Source organism: Planococcus citri, chromosome 4 (genome assembly GCF_950023065.1).
Source record: "Planococcus citri chromosome 4, ihPlaCitr1.1, whole genome shotgun sequence".
Taxonomy (NCBI): Eukaryota; Metazoa; Arthropoda; class Insecta; order Hemiptera; family Pseudococcidae; genus Planococcus; species Planococcus citri.
In genome coordinates, this window is record NC_088680.1 from 45,468,282 (window position 1) to 45,487,275 (window position 18,994).

Consider the following 18,994-nt stretch of genomic DNA (forward strand, 5'->3'; position numbering starts at 1 on the left):
TTTGCTGTATTCAAATACGTATGTGTCTAATGAAAATTTCGAGTATTTTCAGTTTGAAGATGACGTACGTAGTATGCAAAAATCAGTGAAATAAAAGTATTCATAAAATCGTCATTTTTACGCGAAATAATAAAAATTTAACACCAATCGATAAGGAATTTCATCGTCTTTAATTTGAGACCTCATGAAAGTTCATCCGAACCCGCGAACAATCGAAAAAGTTGCATTTTATACACGAATAATTGTATCCATACCTATGATAAGATAACATGTTTATCCCAAGACGAAAAAACGTCCAAGTCCAGAAAAAAAAATTCCACTACAACCCGCCACGGAAATGAATCTAGACGCTCGTCCCGGAAGGGAAAAACATATAAAAGAGAAACGAATAACAATAAACACAAAAGAGAAATACCGACAAGAGCGTTCGGCTCGCGCTACTCGAGCCCGCACACACACGCACGGTTTACGGGAGCCGACGAGCGCACACAGCCGAGTGGCCGTGACGAATCGCCACCTCATTGGTTGCGCGTCCCCGGTAATTCGTCTTTCCTCCCCGCCGCCGAACAGCAGAAGCCAGATTCTTCACCTCTGGTTCGAATTCCTTTTTAATAGTCGCCGCCACCGCCTCCTGCTCCCTTCGCCGCGGCGTGGCTTGGGCTTAACCCGTTTCATAGAGAGCGAAAAGACGATGGAAAAAGGAAATGCGAGAGGATAATCGTAAAACGTAAAGTGTAAACTACGATAGTCCGCTGTACCCCGGCACTTGGCAGTCACATGGTTTTAGTGCTATGCTTTAAAGCTTTTCAGTACTGATTGGGTTTCAGTCGTTAATGCATTACACTTCTCTAGACTATACAGTGTGTTTACGTTCTGTCGCGCGCGAGCCAGCTATAAAATAACTTTTACGATCTCATTATATTATTATTGTTACGATTAAGTTTTTACGACGACGAGTTGGGAAGTAGTATCCTCCTCGCACGCGCGTTTTTACGAGTATTCGAAAGCCTAATAATTTTTTTTATATATATTTTTCCAACATTTCTCAATAATACATTCATATACAAAATACATCGCCAAGTACGAAATATTTGCTGCTGTACGACGACTAACTTACAGTACATCAACGTAAACGAGCGAGAAAATTTATTTTACGATTGTCGATAATTTTACCGTCTTGTTTTACGATCGTGGGAAAAATAATAAATTTTTTTGGTGCATCGTACGATGACGTCGCACGCTGAACCATCAGAGACGAAATTCGTAACGTAAGTGGACACGTTCTTAATATTTAGTAATTTTTTTGTGTACGTGTTTTTTGTAGTTTTTTTTTGTTGTTTTGGTTTTTCACTCGATTTTTTTCGGTGCAAAAATTTCGACAATTTTCGCGACCTATAGTGCGAAAAATTGAAAAATTGTTCAATTTTCATCATAATAATTGCGATAAATCTCGCTTAATAAATTGTTAAAAAATCGTAAAAAATTCGTCGAGATGAATTCGTATTTCGAGCAAAGTGGTTTTTACGGTAGTCACCATCACCATCAGTCATCCGGCGCTACAGCCCATCACCATCACGAGCAAAACTCGGTAGCTGCAGCTTACAGATTCCCATTAGGATTGGGTATGTCACCTTATGCCAGCTCGCAACACCATCATCATTCCTTGCACCAAAGCAGACCGCCTCAGGATAGCCCTTACGACGCATCGGTGGCCGCAGCAGCCGCATGTAAATTATACGGAAACAACGACAGTCAGCAATCGGCCAATTACAGCTCTTCTGCCAAATCAGAATGCAGCAAGGATACCAGCCATCAGAACGGGTACGCTGCAGTAGTCGCCGCAGCCAAGGATGTATGGCAGTCGGCATCGTCGGCCGGAGGTGTGAATTCTAATCCGCTAATTGGACCTGTAAGGCCTTCGGCGTGTACCCCTGATTCCAGAGTATCGGCTTATGGTAATACTAGTCTCGGATTAGTCGGCGGTGATCCGACTACCAGCCCAGGAGCGTCCGCAGGATCCGTCAGAAATTCTTCCGTCACCTCGTCTTTAACCGGTTCCTGGAATACGTGCTCTATTAATTCCGCTTCCTCGCAACCGTCTGTAGCCACACAGCTGCATCAGCAAAGTGCTAATCATACTTTTTATCCGTGGATGGCCATTGCAGGTGAGTCAAGATGAACATGATGTATTTTGCTTAATATTAGGTGCACGTGGTTGATGATGATGAGATGATTCAGAGTAGGTGTGAGATAGGTCTGAGTCTGATTGTGAAAAATTCATCGAGAATCAGGGAATAATGTGTGGAAGGATTCGTCGAGGTTTTATGTGAAATTTCCCAATGATGAGAATGGGTAGAAAAATTGATCCAATACAAGCTGAGTACAAAAATTGACTCAAAAATACTATAAGTAATATTTATTTGCACTTAGATGTACCTACTTACATGTTTTTTGATACCTACTCATTATTAGTCCAACTAATGCCATGAATTAATTTACTAAATAGACGTAGGTGTCAATTTAAAAAATTGAAAAATAATTTCTCTCATTTGAAAAAAATTCAAAATATTCATTTTTGGCTAAAATTGTTAATTTTTGACTCAAAATTTCTTTTTAATTAGAAAAATCAATTTGAAAAAAGTTTGAACATTAGCAGAAAGAAATTCAACTATTAAAAAAATTTTTAAATAAGAGGATAATTTTCCAAGTTAATAGAAAAAAATAAATACCTAGGTGCTTAAGTACCTACTCAAATAAAATAGTAAATTTAAGCAAACACTAAATTAAAAATTAATACTTACATATGTAAGTATTTTTTCAAAAAAAAAAAAGCTTCAAAAAATTATTTAAAGTTGATACATTTTTAATAACAAATTCACTAGGTAATAAAAATTGTAAAAAATTTCTGCTCACAAATTAACGATTAAAAATTGAAAAAAAATTTACCTACTGTCTAAAAATGAATAATTACCTATGACTAGAAACTTATAATTAGAAAAAAAAATTGTAAAACATGTAGAAAATTTTCTCTCTTTACTCTCAAGGTAGAAGAACTTACTTAAGAAAAAAAAATATATAAAAATTGAAATATCCTTTTTTGATGTCTCATCTCAAGTATAAATATCTAAAGATGAAAAAAAAATGATTGCTGCTTGAAAATGAATAATTGACTATTATTATGAGGAAAAATTGAAAAAGAAATTGAAAATTGACACTTAAGTATAGCTCAAGGTACAAAAACTAGAAAAGTTCCTTAAAAATGATTTTTAATACCTACAATTACATACATACTTGAGTAAATCATTTTTTTCAAAACTCATTAAATTATTTATTTATTTATTTTTTTTTTGAAAATTGTGTTTTCTAAAAATAATAAATTGATGAAAAAAACTCGAAGAAAAATGAAAATTCAAAAATCAAGTACCAAGAAGTGCAAGTAATTGAAAATTTGAAAACTTTTTATAAAAAATGAGGCTAACTCCAAGTATTAAATTAATATTTTCAAAAAACAGAACATGTATTTTTCTGGTAGCTGCTTCAAAAAAGTGTAAGTCTGCTTTACATCATTAAAAGAATTGATAAAACTTGAAATAAAATCGGTGAAAATTGATCAAGTATTCTGAAATTCCCGAAAAAATAATAAAAAATTTCTTTTAACCACCAATAATTATATTTGACTCATTAAATAAAAATAAATAAAAAATTATGATCAATAGAATAGCTTAAAAATTATAAAAATTGTTCAATGCATTTTTTTTTTGTTGCAAATTTTCAAGAAAAAATAATTTAAAAAATTGCAACAGCTTCGAAATTGCAAAAAATTGAAATATTTCCATAATTAATGCCTCCAAAATTTGTATAAATTCAACTCTGTCTCTAAAAAAAGTATCTAGGTATCAACAATATGCCCAGAGATTCAAGGAAATTGTGTAAAAAATTAGTACTTCGGTGGTAATTTTTTCTTCAGAAAAATTTAAATAAATAAAAAATTATTGTTTTGAAAATTTTCAACAAAAACTGAATGAAACTGGCCAAAAATAAAATATTTTGATGATCTTAAAGTCAACATATTCTCATTTACAAAATTGGTGATAAAAAATGTTGAGAATTTACTGTCATTTTGTTCCCAAAGAGTAACTAAGTATGAATTTTGTCGAATAAAAAATGAAAAAATCCTTCCCAGCTTGAAAAAAATGAAAAAATATGAATATTCAAATTTTGCATTTCCAAAAAGATGCCTTAAAATGGATTTTGAAATATTAGAGCTCAAATGCCTAATGTTTTTTTTTTGTTTTTAGAAAATAATTTGGTAAAAAATTACACCCTATACCGAATTTGATAATTTGCTGAAATCGTAGGATGTTTACATTATGAGAGAAAAAATTTCAATTTTTGTTGTTTGACTGAAATTTTTAAAAAAAAGTATTTTTGTTTTTATGCAATCTATTGTAATTTGAAAATTGATAAAGAGATGAAAAATATTAATATTTTCAGTTGGAGCCTAAAAATGACCCCCTCCTCTTCAAATTATAATTTTTGCATTCTAAATCACTGAAAAAAATTGAATCAAAAAATATAAAATCAATATTTAAAAAAATATATTTAGCCAGATAATAAAAATTCCACGAATGAAAAAAACTTTGAAAACTCATAGCATGATTTTAGCAAGAAGAACCAGCAATTTCGCTTCGATTCTTTTTAGCCTATTGCCAAAACAATGCACGATTTGTAGGTCATCTACTATTTATGATCCAAATACAATGTATTAAAATGTAATTAAAAAAATGATTACGAAGTTATGGATTTTTTTCATACAATTGATAATTTGATAACACGTTATCTGTCTAATTATTTAGGGAAAAAAGGAACAATATAATCAAATAATGAAGTACGGTACCTATTAAATACTAAGTATGTATTTTATGTGCATATACGTATTCATTTATTGCTCGATTATGATGTGGTATTAAACGAGCGTGTACGTAGGTATAATTTATTATAGATATTCGGTTGCATTAAAGATAACCCGACCATAAAATACGAATCAAATCTAATCTATTGGTCGTTTACACTATACTAGAACGTTATGGTAGGTATTGTAGGTACAGCGATACATGCTTGAAAATTTTTAAAAATAATCCCAATCAAACACACAATTCGCATAAATCTCGAAACATTGGCGAATGGCGAAAAAAAAAAGATGAAACAATCACGCCACGAAAAATAGAAGAAAAAAAATTGAAACCAGTTCAATCTCCTTATGTACATACCTAATAAATACGTCGTAATAATTAAGTCGTAAATTATACGAATATATCCAACAAACCTGACGTATAACACGACACGGTGTGTAAAGAAGAACCTTATTGTATGGCAGAAAGAAAAAAAAATCCTCAACTTCACGGGGGTACGCGTAAGACGAGTATATTAAAAAGCAATAATATCGAAAATTACATAATTTCTGAATGAGAAAGCGTGCAGTTTAAAAGCACGGTGCTAAGAACCCCGTTGCCCCTCTATAGCACCCTTTTACTCCACCAGCAGACAAGGGTAAACGCACCCGAAAGGGAAAGATGAAGGAAAAACTATAAAACTACCGCTGCTGTGTTGAGAGGTGTTTAAAGTGCAACACGCCGCGCCGCGCAGCCGACCAGACATAGCCTGAGCAAAAGCAAAAGGTACCTGAACTATAAATATATCGAAAGAAAAAGTGAAAATTGAAAATAAAGTCGTAAAGTACTTCCGGAGGTATTAAAAATCAGCTGATATTTGACCCACATTTACCATCAACCAGCTATTAATTTGTTAGGGTTTGAAACCCTTATAGCCATAGTGTTGGTGTATAAGGGTGTAAGTGCTGTACGAAACATAAAACCTTGAATGGTTTCCATCCCTTTTATAGTATATCTGTATATGTATGGATGACTTCTATATAAATATGGTGTTCTATGCAGGAGGTGGCTTTTTTCCTCTTGTTGTGTCTGTCTATCCTTTGCTTTTGATGTGTATTCCATTCCGTCTCATGCAGTATAGGTGCATACACTACATGTGCGCCATGATCACACTATAGGGTATTATTTTCTCGATCGAGTTTTCGATGGTAATGGTTTCAATTGTTAGAACGCGCCACTGATGCAGTTCCTGGAGAGATGCTGTGTATTGAAAGAGAATGTTTTATGTTTTGTTGACTTTGGAAATACGTTCGAGTATTGGAGCATAAGGTCTTGCAATTCGATTGAGCGTTTTTTGATTAAAATTTTTGGATTTTCATTTGACTAAAATTGAATTTAAATTTGAGATTTCAAATCTACATTTGTAAATTTCAGACCTCTCTCAAGACTTTGATCTTTGAACATTCAAAATCATACACATAATGTACTTACCTGTTACATATTTTGGAAACATCATGTCTTTCGTTTTACTCACTGTATTTCTGCGTCAAGGGACAGGAACAGATCTCCCATCCTCGATTGATAAAACTTCAAGTTGGATAAATTTTTGAATGCATCAATTCAGCATTTTTCTCAAAAATGTCTTCAAAATGTTAATGCATGAAAAAATTTGTAAAAAATAATTTTCATTTTGCACCAAAAAATTGAGGAATTTAAAAAATTGACTGGAAGCTGCACGTTTTAAACTTTTTTCCCCTCTTGAAAAGTTGAAAATTTATGTAGGTACAGGTAGGCATCAAAATTTATTAATTTAAAAAAAAAGTCGAAAGAAGTAGAATCCCATAATAACAGTTCGAATAAATGGAATACAAAAATGCTACAGAATCGCCAAAAATTTCGAGCCCAAGAGAATATGCTAATTTCTCACGTATTGTGGTGGAGCTGGTTACACTTGTTCGGGTAATGTTATAATAGCACATTTGGGCTCTAAACATTTTTTTTGAGCATTTTTGTTGAGTTAATAGATTTGAACGACTTAAGAGCCCTCATCCCTTCTGCATAATTATGCTCGTATTATAACTTTTAGACAAATTTTTAATCAAGAACTTCAAGTGTGCCAAGAATTTTCTTCAAAAATTTATTGAATAATTTTATTTGATTTAAAGTAAGTTGATATTCGATTTGAAAGAAAAAAAATCATCTTCAATTAAAAAAAAATTAATTTTGAATTTAAAAACATTGGTTTAAAATTTGGAAAAAATTATCTTCATGAAAAATTGACGTTAAATTGAAAAAGAGCATTGTACTCGTTCCTACTTATTCACACTTATGATTCAAAAGCAATTGGGTGACTTCAATTCAGAAACAAATTCGGATCGGAAAACTAGTTCCTCAATGATTGTGAAAAATTGGCTTTCATTTTAAAACATCGACCTCAATTTCTAAAAAATGTATTTTCAGTTTTGAAAAAAATTCCTAAAAAATTGGTCGAAAAATCGTTCTTCTGTCAAGAAAAAGTGACTATAAGGTTACACTTCAAAAAATTCACTCTAATTTCAGAAAATTTATTTCATTTCGGAAAATTTGACTTTCAATTTTTTTAAAAACGATTTTCAATTCTGGAAAATTAATTTCATTTTTTTCAACTTCCAAATTTAAAAAATTGATTCAAGTTCTGAAAAATGTATTTTCAATTTCGAAAAAAAGTCCTCATAAAATCTTGCTTCAATCAAGAAAAATTGGCTTCATATTTCAAAAAATTCATTCTGATTTCAGAATAAATTGATTTCAATTTGGAAAATTTGGCTTTCAATTTGAAAAAAAAAGATTTTCAGTTTGGGATTTTTTTTTGATTTTATTTTATTCAACTTTCAATTTGGAAAAATTGACTTTCAACTTGAAAAACTGACTTCAATCTGGAAAAGTTGACTCTAATCTGAAAAGTTCGAGTCAATTATAGGAAAAATTGACTTTTAGTTTAGGAAAATTGGCTTTCAATTTGAAAAAGATGACTTATTTAATATTTAGAAAAACTGGCTTTATTAAGTATGAAAAAATCAACTCCACTTTATAGAATTTGAAGTTGCATTGTTTGGGAAAAATGTAACTTGTTTTGCAAAAATTAACTTGACATTTTTTGAAAACCGTTAGATAAATTTGGGAAAATTGGTTTTCAATTTGAAAAAGTTGACTTTCAATTTGAAAAATGGTCAACATTATTACTTTAAATTTTTTTCAATTTCAATTTGGAAAAATTGATTTTCAATTTGAAAAAATTGGCTTTCAGTTTGAAAAAGATGACTTCTACTTCGAAAAAACTAGCTTCAATCTGGAAAAGTCAACTGACTCTACTCTAAGAAGTTCGAGTCAATTATAGGGAAAATTGACTTTTAGTTCAGGAAAATTGGCTTTCAATTTGAAAAAGATGACTTATTTAGAAAAGCTGGCTTAAAATGAAAAAGATCAACTCTACCTACTTTGTAGAATTTGAAGTTGCATTGTTTGGAAAAAAATGAACTTGTTTTGCAAAAATTAACTCAAAATTTTTCGAACACCGTTAGACAAATTTGGGAAAATTGGTTTTCAATTTGAAAAAGTTGACTTAAAATTTGAAAATAGTCAAAATTAATTTCATTCTTTCCAACTTTCAATTTTGGATAATTGTCTTTCAATTTGGAAAAATTGACTTTTTACTGGAGAAATTTTGTTAGCTTTAAAATTGAAAAATTCGCTTTTCAATTAATTGTAAAAACTGGTTTCCGTTTAAAAATCGACTCCACTATAACAAAAATAAAATAAAATAAAATAAAATAAAAATGAAGGCAATAAGGAAAAATTGAAGTAGGTAGGTACCTACTACCTACTAGAAAAATATCAACTTGAAAAAACTTTCAATATGAAAAAAGTGACTTCCACTTTGAAAAGGTTGACTCCATTTTAAAATATCCCAGTCAATTAGGAAAAATTGAAGTCGAATTAGAGAAATTGACTTTCAGTTTGAAAAATATGTCTTCAATTTGAAAAAAAACAGGCTTTAATTTGAAACAATTGAGATTGACTCCATCTTTGAACAATTGAAAGGGTAATAAAATTGCAGAAATTTTGCCATAAGTATAGGTAGAAATTTGTTTAAAATTTTAGAAAACTGTTCCTTTTCTCCAGATAGGTAAGTGCCTACAAAAGTTGAAAAAATGAGGAGTAATATAAGGGGTAGTGAAATTGATCATCTTCATAATGATACCCTTATATACCTACCTACACATGAACACCACAGGCAGAGAATATGCAACCATCCCATCTCTGATTTAAATTCTCTATTGTTGACTGGTCGTTGCCTCTTGTCATGGTCTTATACGTTCGCTTGTTTTAATTGAATAGGAATATTAGCATCTCCACATACTCCTATCCACCACCGTATTCATATGCGCCAGCGAAGAAATGTCCCAGGCGAGAAACCGCAACCGCGTATATTTATAAACAAACCGATGTAGTTGTTGTGTATAAATTGCGAGAAAAAAAATTAGCGATAAAGATAGTCATTGAGGTTGTAAATCATTCGTTAACCATATCAAACATACGAATTACGTACATACGTTTAATTTTACTCGTTTTATAAATCATTTTCTCAAGAGCTTTTTATATATAGTAGGGATTATATTCGACTGTGTCTTCTTTTACACACACTCATCTGTGCTTTCGACATGGTCAATTTTTTTCTCATCTTGGTGATCCTCATGAAATGAGATAAAAAAATCAAAAAATATAAACACTCATTTTGAGGTCCCTAATCGAAGGAATGAACTTACCTCTAAAATGATATAGTACTACCTATATGCAATAAGTCCGTCAATTTATAATACAATCGATGTACTCGTATATATATGAAATTATAGCGTAGCAATCACTCGTATTCGTACCTACGTTTATCGCAGCATTGATGCGGCTAAATGTTCCAATTGTGGGATATAATTTACATCCGTTTATTTTCAATAAACACGTATCCTTATCTGGTAATAAATTAATCCGCGCTTAAAACGCAATTAATCATTAATTAACGTGTTTATATATTCTCGAAATGTCGATCTGGAAATATACACGTTATAATACAAAAGGTTGCGCCGCCACTGCCATCGCCATATCTCGCTCGTCTATGTGTAAAATCATCAGAGACAACAGAGCAGTATTCTTCAACGGATGCTCCGCAAGAGAGAGAGAGGAACTCCACAGTAGAGTGAAGTGAAGAGAAAGGGGTAAAAAAATCGCGGCATATTACTAAGGCAAATGGAAACGCTGTGATTAATTAATGTATAATTATTTTTACGCTTTGAGAGAAGTGCTGCTGTAGGTAATTTATGAATAATTTAAGAGTACTCATTTTATGCTTGGCGAGATATAGGCGCCACCTTATATGTAGTAGGTATAAGTTGCTAGGTAATGCGATGTGTTGTAGTGTTGACAAAAAAAAAAAAAAATGGTTCTATAATTAGATACACAAGGAAAAGATCATGTCACCCGAAGAGGGACTCTGAGACCTACACTTAGAATATCCCCTTCTCTTTTCCAAAAAAAAAATACAATTAAAAATTCTCAAAAGGCCACCACAAAGGTTTTTTCTTCGGAATGAATATGGCACTGGCATTTTGATGCGATGGTATTTGTATACGCGACGATGCGTATCTGGCGTGATAATTGGCTCTGTCTGAGCAAAAGTGCAAGTGAGGACAGTCCGGAAAACAGATCTAAATTATAGATGAAAATTGTCTACGACGAGTAGCACGTATCAATTATATTTACGCAATTAAACGCCGTGCTCGGGCGCCATAATTAAGATGCGTGCGATGAATTTTTTATACTCTACTACGAGTCGAGTTTAGAACAACGTTTCGCTTACATAATTCCGCAACACTATACGGAGAGAATTTTTTTATACTCCAATCAATGCCTTGAGTTTCACAGAGAGACGTAGATACAGTATGCCTATACGATGTGGTTATATGCGATGTAAATATCGCGTTCGAGTGTATAAATACTACAAATGTGACCAAGTAGAACGAGATGTCGATGAATTTTAAATAATTTAACTCGTATTGAAAAAATTTATTTATACAAAGAAGTAAATTGTAGAAAAATAAAATAGATCCAGTCCTGAAAAAAATTCACCTCGGTTAAATAAATTATATAAAATGAGCAATTTAGTAGCAATTTAATTCATCATGCATGAGAATAACAACAAGACCTCCGCACCGCACGTCATCGAGGAGTCATTATAGAAATTAAATACGAGCGAAAAATGATGTTATCAGATTTGCCTATCCGTTCGCCTGATATGAACTTCGCACCGTGTATGAGAATACGACCATAGTTCGTGAACTGTAGACACTACATGGTTCGAATTTTCTGTCTTCGTCGACGTGTCTGTATAACCTTTTACTCTGTGAAATTTTTTTTTTGACCGGAGCATGGCAGAGTTCGGACGTGTCCATCTATTTGAAAAATTTGTCTCGTCTGGTGTATGATACGATATTCTATAAATAATTGTACGAATTAGAAGGTTGCAGTATGTTTGAAAGAAAAATTGATCTAAGTATTAACGTACCATTTTAGTTTGCTTTTTGAGGTGATCGAGATCCTTGAAGATCGTTTTTCAATCATCTGTGTACTTGATACTAGAGGTGTCAAAAATAGTTTTAATGAGGCTCGAAGCATCTGAAAATTGCATACGAGAAAAAGAATGAGAATGGGGGAAATTACAAGCTGTATGTCATTGCCTTCTGTGTTGAAAAATTGCTGCTGAGCATAATGGTGCTTTTGACCTCAGATTCAAAGCTGTTAAAAAATACTTATTAATTTAAAAATACAATTTTTTTGAAAAATATTATTACAGTCAGTATGCCAAAGCTTCTTACGAATTCAGAAAAAAAATCTCTCTTATGGTTATTTTTCGTAAATTTTTTTTTACTGCTGAACGAATTTTTCACAAGGACGTTATCGTGAAAAAAATATAAAAAAATCATACAGAAGGCTACGGTTTCTCGAGGGGTTAAAAAGAAAAAAATTCAAAATGCAAAAATTGTAAATACTTAATTATAATTTTCAAGTTTTTGTAATTCGATTTTTTGTGTAGCAAGCTGTGGTAGGTTGCATATTTTAGCCTTGATTTATTGCTTAGATATGCTGTTTTTCAGTATTATTTTCTTCTTGGTTTACACTTGAAATTACGTTTTAATGAGGTTTGTTTTAGGCTAATTTTTTTTTAATGTGGTGTTTAACGTGACGAATGTGAATCATTTCAATTACCTAGTTTTAATCGGTCAGAAGAACTGACAGGGATTGATTTTTTTTATAGATGATACTTAGTAATTAATCGAGTGGTTTCGCGAATGGGTAATTAATTACCTACCTAATTAATCACCGTTCTGATTTCTTAGAAAACGATCGTCTGGATTGATTTTTATATTTCAAGCTGAAAAAAACAAAAATGATTTTAGAGGCGTGGAAAAAAATTAAAAATAGTGCTTTATGAATTTCTATTTATTATCCTTATAAAATATTTCAGTTTTTTTGACTCGAATTTTTGTTTGTTTGTTTGGTTTTTTGAACTGTCTGCTTGAGGATGATTTTCTTAATTTCAATGTAACATATGGTGCTTTGTGCTCCTGCTAATTCAACTCCCGATTTCAACTGATTTTATGTACTTATGGTCGGATTTTTTTTGCTAAAATAATATTTTGAAGGCATCTTATTATCCGACAAATCTTGTTGAAATAGGTAGGTATAAATAATATTAAAACTGTTGTTTTTTCGTTTATTTTTTATTTTTTTCTCTTCCCTGAAATTTTTTCTGACTTCAAAATTGGTAAAGCACTGAAAACTTGAGAAAACTACAGAAAATTCCTAAATTATGGTATGTTTTTGGGGATTTCTTCTGAAGGATAAATTCCCATCTTCAAGACTTGTGAGAAGAGAAAAGGCATAGTAATTCAAAAGACTGCTCCGGCAAAATTTTTGAATTTTTTTTTAAAAGTATACAATTGATTTTTGAAAATAATCAGTTGATTGTTTCTTTCAACTTGTCATATTTTAAGAACAATTTCTACGTTTTTTTAATTAACTGATTTATAAACTCAATAAAAAATTTACGAATTTTCAAAAAAATCAACCATTTTTTAAAAATAAACTCTTAATTGTTTCTTTTCTCTATCCCTAAAATGTAAAAATGATCAGTTCAAAAAAATTAATTAAATTTTCAACTCATTTAAAATTTTAAATAAGCAATTAATTTTCTGAAAAATTGATTGTGTCGATTGACTTTTTGATCAATGGTCTTTTTTCTCACACATGGAGATTGTAAAATTTCGCCAATTGATAATTAAATTCTTTTTCCATGTTCGATACTGGAAGTCAGGAACCAGTTTTTAATCAAATTGAATTTCCATCTTACAAAAATTTTAATAAATCAATAAATTTTCTGACTCACTAGAAGCTTTAGGAAAAATCATTTTTCAAAAAAAAAATGCGTCAGTCCATCTGAAGAAATAGGTAATCAATAAATTATTTTTGCATTTTCTGGAAATCGTAAAGAAAAAGTTCATTTTCAAAGGGATCAATAATTGATTCTAGATATTCTGAGTCTCCATCATCTTTGAAAAGACCAATCTCTTCTTATGGTTGAAATCAGGACTGAAAAGTTAATGAGAAAAAAAAATGTTAATTTTGGTCAACTCCCCCCCCCCTCCAAAAAAAACGAGATGAAACCACAAAATGTAGGTACAAAACAAATGCCTGATAAGTGATAACTTTCAAGCATGATCATCGATCATATGAAATCGAAAATCGAAAAGAAATCGATTTTGAATTTCGATGGATCGATTTTCGATTAGGAGATCTACTAGATCTAGAAAACCAATTAATTTTTCATTTTGAAAATAATCGATCATATAAAATAAAATTTCGACCACGATCAATTTTTAGGATATTTTTGAGGTCGAAATTGACTTTTTATTTAGAACATGATCGACCATATGGAATTAAAATCATAGATACCGAGATCAATTTTTGGGGATTCCATTCATCGGTTTTCGAGCATTGGTTGATTTTTGAGCAGGAGTTTCATTTTTGTTGATCGGTCGTAAGTATGACATTGAAAATGGAAAATAAATCGATTTTTGGATTTTTCATCGAGGTGTCTAATTGATTTGAAGAAATATTCAGTCAAATGATTAATCAACTCATAGGTATGTATAAATACTTTCAAACAATCAAAATAACCTAATACTGAATAGATACCTGAATTCTAAATAAACAAAAACTAAGTTCTAAAAATCAAATCACGCCACCGAAACCGGTTGCCAATCAAGAAACTCCTACCTGTCGAATCGAATGCAGTTATTCTGCTCTCGAAAATCCGTCCTCCATTTACAGCCATGCTAATACGCAATGCAGTTGGAATCATTGATGGATTTTTCCAACGTCAAAAATGTCATTATAAAAATACGTGATTATTTTCTCGATGATTTGCCTCGTTGATACAATGATGGGTGTTAATCCATTTTGGAAATATTTGAAAAGGAATGACATGAATGGCCAATGAACTATCTCCTTTTGCAAATCGACCAAGTCATCGTTGGTAATGTTTACCTATCCAAGTATATGTGGGCTTTGCTGTTAGTCTACTGTCTCATGATTCCAAGTGTGTGAGAGTATAGATAACATTTACCCATCTCAAATGAATTTAATCTGGATTCCCTGGTTCACCTTGTATACTTACCTATAAGTTTATGTAATACTCGTATGTGATGAATTTATTTGCTCATCCATTTTTTCTATACTTGATAGTCAAGTATAGGTAGGTATAGGTACATAGGTTTCTGATGAGTTCGAGGTTGGATGTTGGATTCAAAAAATCTTCGTGGGTAGTAGATATTTAATTTCTTCTTTGTCGTGATTAAGGGTCTTGAGCTGATCGAAGAAAGAATCTATCAAATCCATGGCTAGTCCTGTAGGTATATTGCACCTAAAACAAACACAATTCCAATAACATGAGTATCATCGCACCCGCATTATAAATAATTCGAATCTATCTTTAGTAAATTCTAAAACATCCACCGAAGTGATTTATAATTCAAATGGACCGAACTGGTTGCCATATTTTTATTCCAGGTCTAAATTATTTTTAAATTGAGTGTTTACTTTTGAAAATGTCTCATTCTCCAATTCCCATCACCGTTTTTTTTCCAAAGATATGTCACACTACGCGGTTTACCTAGCTCCATTAGCTCATATCTAAATTATTGTTCAATTGTATATAAAAGTCTTTTATTTCTTACTATTCGGTAGTAGATACCTCAACCGGTTTGATAATTTCATATAGGTTAGTAATAAGGCTAATTTATTCTGGAAGGAAAAAAATTCTTCCAAATAACCGGTTAATCGGTTTATTCATTCAAGTCTCGTGCATTTTCTTCGTCTACATTGTGTCGATATAGCTCTATAATATGTAGGAGCTATAATAGTCAAATGGGTGAGTGAGAGGTGACATTTAATGGCGTATTTTTATGGTTAATTTGTATAACTAATGCGATCTACGTTACTGGTGGAGAGTGATGATTGTACATTTATACGAGCATATAATTTCGCTACCGGAATTTAGTATCAACGTCTCTGTATTCGAGAAGTTTTCCAACTCTATGTACAGCTTGGCTATATAAAATTAATTTATCGCCATTGTTTTACATTGTAAGTACACGTAAAAGGTTGACATCTGGGGTACACTCGATGGAACTGGTTTTCGTATGAAATTTTACATTGCCTTAGGAGTGTCAGTGTCTGTAACCTTGGTCTTGATGTAGGCTCGTAAGATGGATTAGCTACGGTTTTTCGATTATAAATTTTCACTCTGTTACAATGTATCTCGAGTAAGTATACTGAGGACAACGAAAGTCGTGACAAAGATGCGCAATTAAATAACGAGTTGCGTTTTTTTTTTCCAAAAGGAAACGGAGCATGTAAGAGGAAATTTTGAAAACCGGTTCGCTGTTCAGAATTGATCTTAATGGGTTCGCAGCCTACAAAAAAATGGAAATGAAAAACAATATACGTTAATTAGTGACCCATAAACGGCGATAAAAAATACCGTTGAAAAGATTAATTGATCAGGATCAATAACCACACTCGAATGATCGACTATTACACAATGTTGAACCGCCAATACGCGCAGCCATAATGTAAGAAAAGATCTGCAGAAATTAACATTGTAAATACACAATGGTGCTGGTAGACATGATTATTCATATGCTGCTGGAGCTCGTAATATTATTATAATAGGATACATTACACAGAAAGGTGTATTACCCATTGGGAGATGTATTTTTTCTCTCTGTCTTAAATTTATTACCAAGGTTAAGGTAAACGGCCAAAAACTCGGCTGGAATATAAATTATATTGTATCGATGACCGTCGGCCATTGAGAATCCTCCGGTTTGGTTAATATTGATAATGAATGTAATCAAGTGATTTAATAATCGTTACAGTGTTGCCGTTACACGAGTGTACTACCAGCTCAGTTTGTTCTCCAAACTATATAAGATAGGCTAATATTACGTGTATGAAAATTTATAGCAGCCTGTGGTTTTTAATTCGCAACCGAGAGATTTTTTTACATCCACCAATGAGTTCGCCTATATGATACATATACACTATAAGTATTCAAACTCCTTCTTATAACTTCAACTTTGTAATGCGCCGGTAAATTAATATTTAGCTGGATGTTGTTGTTGTGGATGTGGATGGAAGAGTTATCGAGCATATACCTATACCGGCTTGATTATTGTTGCATTAATTAATTTAATCGATCGTTTAGGGCGGCGAAATAAACGTGTGCGGTTTTCGAGCACTTTACGATGGCGTTGTGGATTGTGAAAAGACGCTGTAGGTTTATAGATCGATTTGTAGGTGAGATGGATGAGTTGCGATAAGTTTGGTGGATTTTTTAGACTCTGTTTTATCGAGTTAATTTGGACATTGATAATGGAAATACATTTTTTTGACAATTTATGGTTTTATAAAATATGTTTTGTTGACCCACCATTTCAACTGATCAGACTGATTTCAACGAATTCGAGATAGGTAGATTGAATGAAATTTCAATTGCAAAATTTCTTTTTTGCTTATCCAAAGCAATTTGAAATTCAGAGGAAAAATTAAAAACTCGCTGGAGAACTTGGATTGTCTTGGGTACTATAATGTGGTTGTTTTGGGATTAAGATGATTTAAATGAGGTAATGATTCTCACTAGTTTGTGAATACCACTTGATTGAAAAAAAAAAAGAAGAAAATGTCAATAATGACTGCAGATTTTTTAAATTTTTTGAATTTTCCAAAATTCGCCAAAGATCTAGGAATGAACTTTAGCTTAGTTAAATAAGTTGAAGTCACTTTCACTACTCCACGTCACGATACCTATTTTATTTTGAATTACCAACGGACTTGGAATTTGAAATTTTGATCAATTTCTAATATTTTGAGTAGTTTACAAGATGGGTAAATATTTTGCCAGACTTTTAAGACGTTGAAAAAAGTTGTGAGGTATTCTTGACATTACAAGTACCTATGTCAAGATTTTGAAAACGGTGGGGGGGGAATGACCAGTTTCAGATACTTTGAGTTAGACTGAAGCAGACTTTAATGTATCAGGTCTGACTTTTGAGGACTTGAAAGAAGTTGATGTTTAAATTACTAAAGTTAGGTCGATGACGAACTTTTGAAATAATTTTCTGAGAGTTTGTCACACTTTTGAAAACTTGAACAAAATCTTTGTTGAGTTCCTGAAATTATGCAAAACATTTTAGTCATGCAAACTGGTAAAAACTTGGAAACAATCCTGTACAGTTCCTATCAATATTTTTGGTGAGTTGCAGGTAATTTTAGGTGAATTACCGGTAATTTTGTATTACTTAATCAAAACTTGAAAGTACCCAGTGTTAGGTAAAATTACAGTTTTTCTTGGTAAATTACGGGTAATCGGGTAAATTACGGGTGATTTCGGGTAAATTACGGGTAATTTCCGGAAATTACAGGTAATTTTAGATAGATTACAGGTAATTTTAGATAAATTACAGGTAATTTCTAGTAAGTTACTGAGGGTAAATTACGGGTAATTTTTGGTAAATTACAGGTAATTTTTGGTAAATTACAGGTAATTTTTAGTAAAATTACAGGTGATTTTTTAGTAAATTACAGGTATTTTTTGGTAAATTATTAGTAATTTTTGGTAAATTATTAGTAATTTTTGGTAAATTGTTAGTAATTTTTGGTAAATTACTGGTAATTTTTGGCTGGTAATTACTGATAATTTTTGGCTGGTAATTTCTGGTAAATTACTGGTAATTACTGGTAAATTTCTGGTAATTTCTAGTAAATTTCTGGTAATTTCTGGTAAATTACTGGTAATTTCTGGTAATTTCTGGTAAATTACTGATAATTTCTGGTAAATTAATGATAATTTTTGGTAAGTTACTGGTAAATCTTTAAAAAATTACGGATAATTTCCAAGTTTTGGGAAATTTTTGGTAAATTACGAGTAATGTTGATTACTTGACTTGCGAGTGATTTTATACTTAGGTGAATTACTGATAATGCTTGGTAAATTACTGGCAATTTTAGATGAATTAGGTACCTAAATTGTTGATTTCTGGTAAATTCAGTGAATTTCTGATAATTTTTGTTACTTGAGTTACTGGTAATTTCGGTTAAAACTTCTGGTAATTTTGGGCAAATTTCTTATGATTTTTGTTCAACTTTTGGTAATTTTTCTGTAAATGTTTGGTAATTTTTGGTGTTTTTTGCTGGTACATTGAAGTAATTTTTTTTAAACATTTAAGAGTTGAGCCAAATTTTTAGAAATCAATTTTTTTGAAAAATATTTTGTGCTTTGTCTATTGATGTTTTTTGTTCAAAAAATTTCAAAATATGCACTTTGTTGAAAAAAAAATAGAATTTCACTTCGTGAGTAAAATTTCTGTTTTAAAATTTTACAGTCTGAGCAGCATGATAACACACCCTGAGGTCAGCGTCTGGCATGATATGAAAATTAAAAAAAAACTGCA

At 31.6% G+C, this 18,994-nt stretch overlaps 1 protein-coding gene across 2 annotated transcripts in view; it reads left to right on the forward strand.

The window, feature by feature from the left end:
* Window positions 1-699: 699 nt before the first annotated feature.
* Ubx (Ultrabithorax) overlaps window positions 700-18,994 on the forward strand; it is a 291,829-nt gene continuing 273,534 nt past the window's right edge. For both annotated transcript variants that reach the window (XR_010558665.1, XM_065363293.1), the window contains exon 1: window positions 700-2,165. Coding sequence is in view for 1 of the 2 variants with exons in the window: in XM_065363293.1 (XP_065219365.1) it covers window positions 1,493-2,165 (673 nt within the window). In the remaining variant the exon portion in view is untranslated. The remainder of the gene's footprint in view (window positions 2,166-18,994) is intronic.